At 33.1% G+C, this 12,248-nt stretch overlaps 1 protein-coding gene across 1 annotated transcript; it reads left to right on the top strand.

The window, feature by feature from the left end:
• Positions 1-90: 90 nt before the first annotated feature.
• LOC105325003 (tetratricopeptide repeat protein 36) lies at positions 91-5,902 on the top strand. Its single transcript, XM_034443040.2, has 4 exons — positions 91-249; positions 2,654-2,836; positions 3,380-3,481; positions 3,939-5,902. Exons 1-4 carry the CDS (start codon positions 132-134, stop codon positions 4,091-4,093), a joined length of 558 nt encoding a protein of 185 aa, XP_034298931.1. The 5' UTR covers positions 91-131; the 3' UTR covers positions 4,094-5,902.
• The last annotated feature ends 6,346 nt before the right edge of the window (positions 5,903-12,248 follow it).

Below are 12,248 nucleotides of genomic sequence, written 5' to 3'. Positions count from 1 at the left end.
TCAGTTATTTAAAACTTATGAAAATGTAAAATCGTAAGTGTCATCTTGATCTATCAAATGTTTAAGAGCATATCTCTAACAAAGCATATTAACAACATTGATTTAGTTTGTTGTCATTTTGAAAGGACACGATGTCAAATGATAGGGCTCATGTATCTGCTCACGACAGCGCCGTTTTGAACAGAATTTTCAATCCCAACTTACCTTATGGTGATGTTGTAGACGAAGAAGAAGTTGAGAAAGAAATTGGTATATAAATTATGCATGCATTGCACTTTGCAATAACTATTTTTGTTGGAGAGTTTTCTTATCTTGAAACAACATTGTAAGATAAAAAAAAATGTTTTCTTTAAAAAATTGCATTATCATCAAAAGTGTGTACTTAATGTGCAGGATTGACATTGCACTAATGTTTGATCCATGTCATGATTTTGAAAGAGATAATTGACAGTCTTAAATCTTGTCTGCAAAAAGATGAATGGGTGACTGAAAAAGGCAGAAGATGCCTTTCGTGGGTGAAAGGTAACGTAAAGCTCATCCATGGCCTTGCACTGTAACTCATCATTATTTTCCTAAATGATAGAATCCAAAAGAACTATGCCAACCGAATGCTAAATAAACTTTGAAATGTCACCGACTCAGCATCCTAGAAAAATAATTTTGTTACAAATATAATTTCAATATATTATTATAATTTCAATAAATTTATTTCAAACGCACACAGTATGATCTGCCTGTTTGCCTTCTCATGTCATTTGCCAAAGTTAAACTAAACCTCATGTGCTCAGTCAGACTCTGTACATTATGCTTCATGTTTCATAGTAAAACGTTTGTCTTCGGAAATAGCCGAAGAGAGTTACATGATTCCAAAATGTTTTTATTTCTTCTTTCATTGTTTATCAATTTAATTCACATGAATTCTGCGGTATTTATTCAGTATCTAAAAGACCAGTTCCTTGATGTTAATGTTTTTTTATTTACCATCTGATAATTTGATAAAACATACATGTACATATAAGAACTAGTAGCGTTTCTTGATTGAAGCACTATAATTGAAACTTATCTGGTTTCCTCTTTAATTTCTTTTAATTCAAATTACCTTCTATTGAAACACTGGAACATTTTTAATCGAGTTTAGGGGCAATAATTTATAAACATCGATAAGTACCAGTCAATCAATGATCGAACTAAAAACAAAATGGCTTCCAATATGGCGGCGCCCAGTGCTGAAAGATTTTTTTTAGCCTAAGTACCCCTGATTCAGCTTCTATTTTTCACTGATTTTCTTATGTGTACATGTTACCATTAAGCCTCGTTTGCGAGGCGGGCTTTGCCTGCCTCTCCCTGCGCTCAGTATAATCAATTTAAAAAATGTTTAATTCTATTTCCCCATATAAGAATAATAAGACTACTACTTTCTCAAATATACAAAAAATAAGATTAAACAATTCTTAAATTAGACAAATAGAGTTTATATATTCCTCTATTTTTATGCATTAAAATTATAGTATTTAAAACTATAAAACATTCTGTAATGATTTTTACAGGGTTCATTTCCTCTCAGAGAGCTATTCTGATCACATTTTGTCTGTTGCCGTCTGTCTGTAAACTTTTCACATTTTCAACATCTTGTCCAGAACCACTTGGCCAATTTCAACCAAACTTGGCACAAAGCAACGGTGAACCTAAGGCAAAGGGGATTCAAAGTTGTGAAAATTAAGGACCACAAGGGTGGGTAATTCATTGAAAAATGTTGAGAAATTTTCAAAAATAATCTCAAGAACTATTTGGCCAGGAAAACTGAAACTCATGTGGAAGCATCCTCAGGTAGTGTAAATTCAAAGTTGTGAAAATCCTGACTCCCGAGGAAGGTTGGGGCCAAATGGGGGGGGGGGGGGGGGGGGGGGCGTCAAATTTTTACATAGTTATATATAGGGAAAAATCGTAAAATCTACTTCTAAAAAACTGTTTACCTAGAAAAGCTTAACTTAAATGAAAGCAACTTCAGATAGTGTAGATTCAAATTCATTAAAATCAAAACTTTGAGGAGTAGGGTGGGGCCACATTGGGGATCCAGTTGTACAAAGGAAAACATTTAAATTATTCACAAAAAATGAAAGCTTACCATATATGGTTTTACTTATCTGCAAACATTTTGACATATTGCTGATTCTTTGAAATTGTTTAGACTTTGGCCCCTGGACAATTCTTGGGCCTCACAAGGGGTTCAGAGTTTGATGTAGGTTTATACCCTGTATATAAACAGTTGTTTAGGATCTTTTCGAGAACTGCAATGCTCAGCATGTGATATGACTATAAAACTACCCTGGACTGGATCATAAACATAAGAATATCCAGGGGTGGGGGGGGGATGGACTTTTATTTAACATGTGATATGTCTATAAAATCATCCGTGTAAGAAAAGTGAATTTATTCTAAACATAAGAATATTCGGGGGCAGGGAATGGAATTTTTATTTATACAGGATCTGCATGTATTATACCACATTGTCCAGATATTTTGTAATATGACTCCAATAAGCTGATTATATCGTACCTATTGTTGCTGAGGCGAGCGATGTGGCCCATGGGCCTCTTGTTAAAATATCTTTTCTTATATTTATCACAACAGAAGAATCACTCTATTTTTTTAGAGGAGGAGACAGTGGATGTAAAGGTCTCAAAACAACTGGAGGTACAGGGGGTCCAAGCAGCAGAGAGCGGTGATGTGGAGGCAGCTTTAAATTTATTTTCACAGGCCATTGGAAACACACCACAGAGGGCATCTGGATACAATAATCGTGCACAAGCTCTACGCTTAAAGGGAGATGTTCTTGGTGAGATTCTATAATATGAAGATTAAAATACATGATTGTGTGAATAAAACAACCCAGGCATCTTTGAATGTTAATTAAAAAACTTATATCACTATGAAAGACTAAAAATATGAAAACAGGTACCGGAAAGTATGTTTGCTTTTATGATAGTAATGCATGTACAGTCAAACTTCGTTATCTCTAATTAGATGGGACTGGTTAAAAACTTAGAGATATCCAAGTATTCAAGATATCAAGAGTAAAATACTTAATGCTTAAGTGTTTGGGACTTAAACATTACTTCAACATATCCATTATATTGGAGATATCAGTGTTTAATATACCGAAGTTCAACTGTATATTAAAACAATAAAATGAGCTTGCATACAAATATTGCCAGGTAAATTAAAATTAAATTCTTGTTAATACAAAGTATATGTATATGTATAAGATTCATAACAAATATTGACAGAAATTTGGAATAGGCAAAAGTTGGCACAATCTTTCATAAACCCTATGGATAGTTAATATTCTTCATTACTAGCATGTATTATATGTTGATAGGTGCCCTTGAAGATCTGAACATGGCCATTACTCTTTCGAATGGGACTGGATCAGTGGCTTGCCAAGCATACACCCAAAGAGGCCTTATTTATAGATTAGAAGGTACAGGTAGCGTAGTGGACTCGCTTTTCACCGCTGCGACCCGAGTTCGGTCCCCGTGATCGACAGAGGTCGTATGTGATAGGGTTTTGGCGGTCGCCCGCTTGGACACGTGGGTTCTCTCCGGGTACTCCGGCTTCTTCCCACACCAATGACCCCCTCGCGCTAACATCCGTGCCAACGAGAGATATTAATATAAGTTGTAGAACTTGTTTATCAATCGTTGTAAAATAAATAAAGTTCAGTTTTAAGGTACATTATAATGAATTTACTTATTGCAAGCTTATATTTCAGTGTTTGCAACTGACTTTTTAATAAGCATTTAACTGAGCATTTATTTAAAGAAATTTATTTCCTCTTTGAGACTTGATGCAAGATAATCAACGTTTTGGTTAAAAAGTAAAAAAAAAAAATAAAATTCTGTTTCAATTGCAGTTTCATATTTTTTTCTCTGTTTTAGGTGAGGAGGAAAAGTCTTTGGAGGATTTTAAGCATGCAAGCAGATTAGGTGGGCAGTTTGCCAAACAACAAGTCATTGCTATGAATCCCTATGCAGCCTTGTGTAACCAAATGCTGTGTGAAGTCATGCAGAAAGTTCGAAGTGGAGAAGTGTAGCACAAACTTTTTCCCCTGATGTTTTATATGAAAAAAAAATAATGTTGATTATTGATTGAATCTCATTTTTATAGCCTGAATTGGGGAAAATTATTCTGATTTTTTTTTACTGATAATATGTCCAGTACTACAGTTATATATATGCTATGGATTCCCCTAGGTTCTGCAATGATCGCTACCTTTATAGTCCACATGAATCATCAAAGAAAGCATTTTAATGTTTATATTTACTTATTTCTTTTAATAAACAAATAAATTGGCTGAAAAAAGTAAGTGAATTTCACTAAAATGCCGTTAATATACATCAGTACGTTAGCTAAAAGAAACAGCCAAATCATCTCCTATGGGAGTTTGAATTTGACATCATCGTGATTATTTCGTGCAGTCCGTGACTTTTCTTAGGTCGCTGTAGGTTTCAGCCAATCGATAACGGGCGTGTAGATTTAAGCCTTTCAGTTTCTACAGCTGTTCTATTGAGCTATGAATTAACTATAAGTTTCCGTTAGAAATAGATGGAATCATATTTGGTAGATGTAAAAATAAAAATGTGAAAAAGGCTATAATCAATGTACTTATTTAAACTATATCTATAAGAAGTCAAGATTATCAATATGAGTTGATTTCTTCAGATTGAACTGTATCTGCGATGATCACCAATATCTTATATTTACATCTACCAAGCATAATTTCCTCTATTTCTTACGAAAACCTATAGTTAATTCATAGCTCTATAGAAACAGCCAAACTGAAATCTACACGCCCTATTTATCGATTGGTCGAAATCTACAGCGGCTGAAAGTGACAGGACTGAAATTGACACGCCCTGTTTATAATTATCGATTGGTCTGAACCTACAGCGACCTTAGTAAAATCCCGGACTGCACGAAGTAATCATGACAATGACAGACTCAATGTCTCACAGGAGACGATTTGGCTGTTTCTTTTAGCTAACGTACTTTTATACATTAACAGTAAATTAGTGAATTTTACTAACTTTTCATAATCAGTTTATTAATTAGTTAAAGAAAGATGTTAATTTAAACAATAAAATGCTTTCTTTGATGATTCATGCGGGTTATGAAGGTAGCGATCATTGCAGGAAATATTAATTTATATAACCCGCCAACGCGGTTTATATATTTTTCCTGCAATGTCGCTACCTTCATATCCCGAATGAATCGCCAAAGAAAGCATTTTATTGTTTAAATTACAGCTTTCTATTTGTGTCTTATATCAAGGTGTTCGTGTATAATCGTTAACTGTAGATAAAAGTAAATAAAGCCATATTTACACTTCTGTACCATATTAGAACACTTTATACCATGTTGTTTTAAAATGGGAGATTATCTAGAAATGGACAACGATCCCCCACAATGTTCCATGTAAACAACTACAATGTTGGTGTTCCGATAATATGATGCTGGTTTCGATTATTGTAACATGATAACCAGAAATAAGGTGAACAAAACAGAGGATGCAGCAAAACTCTATGAAGAAGAAAATATTGATTTTGTGTCCCTTGATTTCCACTAGTTTTCTCAGTGATATTTTATAGTTTTCATATGATTGTTTAGCAGTTCTCGTAAAAAAAAAAAAAAAACTTAGGGTGAAAACCCAATGGAGCGCTTTGAGATTTCAATATGGATGAGAACATTTTAAATTCGAAGTGTTAGAAATTTGTTACATGTAAAAGAATTGAAATTTTTAAAACACCCATCTGGGTTCGAACTCATGACTTGAAGATAACTGCTGGATGCAGTTTACTCAGTCATCCATGTTGAAGAAAAGAAATAAAAAGTTTTAAAAATTGATTTTATTTTTCATCAATGTCATAGTATTTACCGGTACAATTATTTTTTTTCCGTTCTGCGCTAAGCAATCCAAATGTTTTAAGTTGATGGAGATTCATAAGAGAATACATAGAATCTTGTATTGACAACGATTTATTTAACGTATGCACGTGTATACATGTGTATGAACAATGTGATATACAGTAGATCATGTCTTGTCCTGTTTGTACCCTTTTCATGTTGGTTTGAACATATTGTATTGTAATATAATACATGTACATAGAATTAGGAATTAGTTCCATAACACACGCAGCGCTCTCTGCAAATATTGATAGATTTTCGGCATGTTAATACTGGAGGTCTTATATTAAAAGATTAGGAACATGTCAGTACAATAGAGTAAGTTTTCTATAGGCACGTTTCATACATTTGTAAACATGTAATCAAAATCGTGTGAACCAAAGGAATTGTCAATAAAATCATCTTCTTCCCATTGCATAATTTATTGTGTATTGACAATATTTCAATCACTGACGCTAAAACATTAAAAAACTCATATCTGGCGAGATAATAGGTATTGGAGGAAAAAAAACCCAGTGAGATGTGTCTTCAACCTTTCCACATTTAACAATATCATATAAGAATTATTTTGAGATGATCATTTTAATTTGGGTTGATCGAATCCAATAAAGCCCTATATGATAGATTTCTTCACGTCCCGACCGTGATGTTCACCTAATGATATTCAAAGAATAATTTATTATTTTAGAGAATTCTCAGTAATTGTTAGGTGCAGGTTTGTAGCCCTCGGTCTGGAAAAATTCGGAAGGACGACCTGGGATCTACAATGCCTCCCATAGTAAAAAAAAAAAACCCTGCAATTTACAGCGCACAAAAATGCGCAAGTTTTGGACTTATTAACATTATTTATGAACACATTCTGTACAAATATTTGATAAAAATCCTCGGACATTTTACCACAGATATCGCCTCTGATTGTATGGTGGTATATCTCTGCCCTATGGTTGCATATCTCTGCCCCTTGTGTGCAAGTTATTTTTCATCAAATATGTCGACATGCAAGATAAATATGTTGACATGCAAGATAGTTATGTCAACATGCAACATAACTATGTTGACATGCAAGAAGTTGCAATCTGATATTAATTATACAAAATCAAAAAATCGCCCACTTATGACATCCAAGATGCTAGCTAGATGCTATCTTTCTATGTCAACATGCAACTTAGTTATGTTTACATGCGAGATAAATATGTTGACATGCAACTTATAAGTTGCATGTCAACATAACTAAGTTGCATGTTGACATAAATATGTTGCATGTCAACATATTTATCTTGCATGTTAACATAACTAAATTGCATGTTGACATAAATAAGTTGCATGTCGACATAAAGAAGTTGCATGTCGACATAAAGAAGTTGAATGTTATCATAAATTAGTTGCATGTTGACATCAATAGGTAGCGTATCTAGCATCTTGGATGTCACATGTTGGCGATATTTGAGATTTTTTATAACTCTTATTTAATTGCAGTTGTCTTGCATGTCAACATAGTTATGTTGCATGTTGACATAACTATTTTGCATGTCAACATATTTATCTTGCATGTCAACATAATTAAGAGAAAAATAACTTGCACACAGGGGGCAGAGATATGCCACCATAGAATGGAGCACCAGTACATACAGATACCATCTGGAAGTAGACAAATGGAATATATATATATATATATATATATATATATATATATATATATATATATATATATATATATATATATATATATATATATATATATATATATATATATATATATATATATATTTGTTTTACACTTTCCCATAAACCTGTTTTTGGTGGTAAATTTGAGCCGTGTAAATCACACCTAAATTAAAGAGTTTATGAACGATTTGATTATCAAATGAATAGATTACAGAAAGACATTAAATAGTATATATTTTCAAAGACTTATGAATGCGTATTCTTAATTCAAAATTGATATATTTACATTTACCGAGTATTTACTCCTCTATTTCTTTTAAAGAAAACCGATGTGACTTATAGACTTAGAGAAAATGACAGGACTGAAATCTACACGATCCAGTTCATACCAATTTATCGATCGATCAAAACACTCAGCAACCTAAAAAAAAAATCACGAACTGCATGAAATAATCGTGATGATGCTAGACTCAAATTTCCATATAAGACGACATGCTATTTTTATGATTAATTCAATAATTTGTTAAAATATTCTATTTGAAGAAAGATTTAACCATAAACATTAAAAAGCGATCATTGCAGAAAAGAATTTCCATAACCCGCTTATTTTGTTCTGCAGCTTCGCTACCTTTATATTCCACATGGCTCACCAAAGAAAGCATTTTATTGCTTAAAAATACACCTGGACTTGCATGCATGGACTTGTATAGGACACTGGTATATGTCGAATACAGTAGAACTATTTAAGGCATATATCATCATATCGTAGCATACTTAAAAAATTTTGTTTGTTTTATTTAGCTGTTGGTTTACTAGTACTTGATTCACCTTGATTTTGAAAAATACTATGATAGTAGTGCTGCTACAGTACGAAAGCCGAGAAGGATCATTCGAGATTCGAGATTCAAAATACGAGATTCGAAATACGAGATTCGAGATTCGAAATTCGAGATTCAATATCTAAATTAACCAATCAAATCATGGATCTGAAACATGTATCCTAGCTCAAACTGTTCTAAATAAAAATCATTCGTACATGCATGCTCTTTCCTACAAATAAATGTCTTAATAGCTCTTATATTGTGGTTATAAAATGGTTAAATTAACATTGATAAATTGACCCCACACAGGATAAACAATTAAATTAGTGATAACACTGTGGGCTTTGCAAATCTATGTGATTTTGTTTGTCCTGTATGTATTTTCCCCCCGAACCATTTTTAACCCGTTGTGTATTCGCCCCAACTGTGTAACAATCGGCTCGCGAAGAAAGATCTGTTTAATCTAAATAATAAAAACTGAGTGTGGTTTTAGCTATGAAACGAAATTCAATGAAATAATCGACATGTCAAAATATAGGTTATCAAGTTTTAAAACATAGAAGATATAATGATTTACAACCTCAACGACAACAATCCAGATAGGAATAGGAATATTTCATGTTTTTTTTATCATTTTCGCTAGCTAATGTAAGACATCACAAATACCCCAAACCCAGACAGACAGACAGAGAGTTTTGTAGTGTCAAATTCAGTTTTGATTTAGAATTTGAAATTAATTTGATTTGTTACAAGCATATATAGACAATAATTAAGCCTCTAAAAGGAGAAAAGAGAGGAGGTAGCTAGGGTAGGGCAGACCAACTAGCAAGCTTTAATTTTACATCGACTCTCTCTCTCTCTCTCTCTCTCTCTCTCTCTCTCTCTCATCACCTAGCATTTCCTTTTCCGTGAAGTGGTTTGGGGTATTTGTGATGTCTTACATTAGCTAGCGAAAATGATAAAAGAAACCATGAAATGTTCTTTTAACTGTGTGCGGATGTTGTACTCCAATAATCTGTTTTCATTATATACATTTCAAGAGGGGGGGGGGGGTGGGTGGGCTTTATAGTCCTAATTAGTTTGCCAGTTACTCTGTCCCCACTTTGTTTTCTCTACGTTTTCCAGGTTTTTTTTATTTGGCTCGGCAAATTAATATAAAACTTTCTGTGTAGCTCCATAACGATGCACTGTAGATAAATTATGAGTAGTTTTACTTTTGATAAACAGGTACATATCCGTACTTGATTTTTAATTTGACTCTTATAATCGGATTAAATATTTCAATAAATATAGGGTAGGAAGAGTAGACGGGACTTTTTTGCGCATATCCTACTGTACCATTCATTCAACACAGGTATTAGCACTCGTCGAGTTCGACTTGCTTTCCTTTTCTTCATCCACTGGATTTAAAGCTATTAATTTTTGAAAATATTTTGAATTTATGGCCTGATTATATATAAATTAGAGCTTCGCTGGTGCATCTATTTACCCAAATGGACCAAAATATAACCAAATGAATCTAAAAAAATTGACATAATAAGTTTTAAACGTACGACTCTTTTTCAATTCTAATCGGGTATGTCCTTTAGAAAAATCTTGAACCACACACATTTAAGCAAATAAAACGACAATTGTTTCATTTTTTTATGGGGAGGGAGGTGGTGCCGGTAAAGGACATGTATTGCTTGTGGCAGTTGTGCTATACTCTCATTTGTTATAATAGGTAATACTACATATTGATATAAAATGAAAGTTTCCAATTACACTGTACATAGCTTCTATCATGCATTTTGACCCGTGCGATAGTTTAAAACAATTTTCAAAGCATTTAATTTATGTAATTCAACCGATCATTTTTGAAATTTAATTTTCTGGATCCCCGCCTGATACGTCCGCCTTCTTGTATATTAGAATTACATGTACGTTGACCATATGTACACAATGACATTAACTTAATCGGCTATGTTATGGGACGATAACATTTTTATCAATGTTTTTGCAGGATAGGTAACAAATAACAGCCTATTTGTGGGTTTTTGCACTGATTATTTGAGATAATTTGCCGCCATCTTTTATGCATTCCACACACCACTCACAGTTTCTTTATTTGGTGTTCTGTGTGTCTGGCGACAAATTGGTAAATTTGCACCACTCACCCCTTCTGGCTTCATCCTGATTACATTTTATCTGGCCAAGTGTAATGTAGTAGTATATTAAATACACATAACTTTGTTTGCAGTGCTTATTTACATCTTTAGAGATTAACTTACAAAAAAAGTAAACATTTGTATGACTTATTTGTAATTATTGTCAATTTTGGGGGGAGGGGGGGGGGGGTAGGAAACTACAGAGAAACTTAACTTGGCTGTGAAACATATGCTTTTATTTTTTCTTGTTGATATATCAATAAATGAATTATAACAAAATACATGTACAACAATTAATTTTGAAATATTCATGCACAATCAAATTTTTAAAAAGTTTTACTGTTTTCTGCACAAGAAATCGGCAATGTGAACAAATTGGCACCCTATCATCCCTACCTTTAATTGTAGAGAGTAGGTATCCTTCTATATTGAAAACAATTCCAAAAGTAAGACTCATAATAAGTTGTTTACTGAGGAAAAGGAAAAAAAATTGTATTTATTAATAATTCTGTATGATGTGATAATATCTCAATGATTTGTTTATAATCATAGTACTAGTGTATCACTGTATGCATACATAAAAACGATAAGTAATGCTTATATTTATTAGTGAAACAGGCCAGATTATTTATATTTAGATTATTTAGATACATGTACTAATCTGGGGATCTAGAAAGGAGGGGGTCAGGGGATCTGGACCCCCTCCTCGGGAAAATTGGAGCTTCTTAAATTAACATAGTAAATTTTTTTTAAATTGGCCTAGGACCCCCTACAGAAAAAATTAGCTACGTTTATGAAGTTCTCTACCATAACCGCATTTTTACACAAAAGGGGCGAATAAACCCGGGTTTTAAACTATTACTGGTGGTGAAATACCCCAGGGTTCAAACGCATCAGGTGGAAATGCACCAGGGCAAACAAAATCACTTAGATCCGCGAAGCACACTGCATCATTACTAGTCTACTTAGATATTCTGTGTAAAAGTAAATACAAATAATTATTTAGTTAGGTAGGGAGTAGTGAACATAGCATTTATTTGTAGGAAAGAGCATGTACAAATGATCTTTATTTAGAACAGTTTGATGTTGCTAGGATAGAGGTTTCAGATCCATGATTTGATTGGTTAATATAGATATTGAATCTCGAATTTCGAATCTCGAATCTCGTATTTCGAATCTCGTATTTTGAATCTAGAATCTCGAATGATCCTTCTCGGCTTTCGTAGCTACAGTCTGGTATGTACAGATAATAGAAAACACGTCAAACTTAATATGGTACAAATATATTTTTATCATGAGAAATATATTCAGTCAGGTGCCTGTGATTTACATATTTACAAGTCGCAGTACAATGTCTATTCTTTTGTTTAACGTAACTGTGCGTTGAGGATACATTTTATCCCCAAAAAAGTAAAAGATTCTTTCTTTCTTTAGTTAATGTTTACCTCATTTTTTCAGTTAATGTACGTGATTTGAAATATAATTTTTCATATTGAAATGTGCATAATTTTTATGAAGCGACACCTTTCACGCAATCACCCTATGCTTTTGGACATGTATATTTCAGGCCAATAATCGATTTATTGAACATTTGATAGGTAGTTTATCGTGAAAACACAGGGAAATGTAAATATTAAAAGACCAAAACATA

Source organism: Magallana gigas, chromosome 3 (assembly GCF_963853765.1).
Source record: "Magallana gigas chromosome 3, xbMagGiga1.1, whole genome shotgun sequence".
Taxonomy (NCBI): Eukaryota; Metazoa; Mollusca; class Bivalvia; order Ostreida; family Ostreidae; genus Magallana; species Magallana gigas.
Note: the sequence above shows the minus strand (reverse complement) of the source record. Positions and strands in the feature narration are given on the sequence as shown.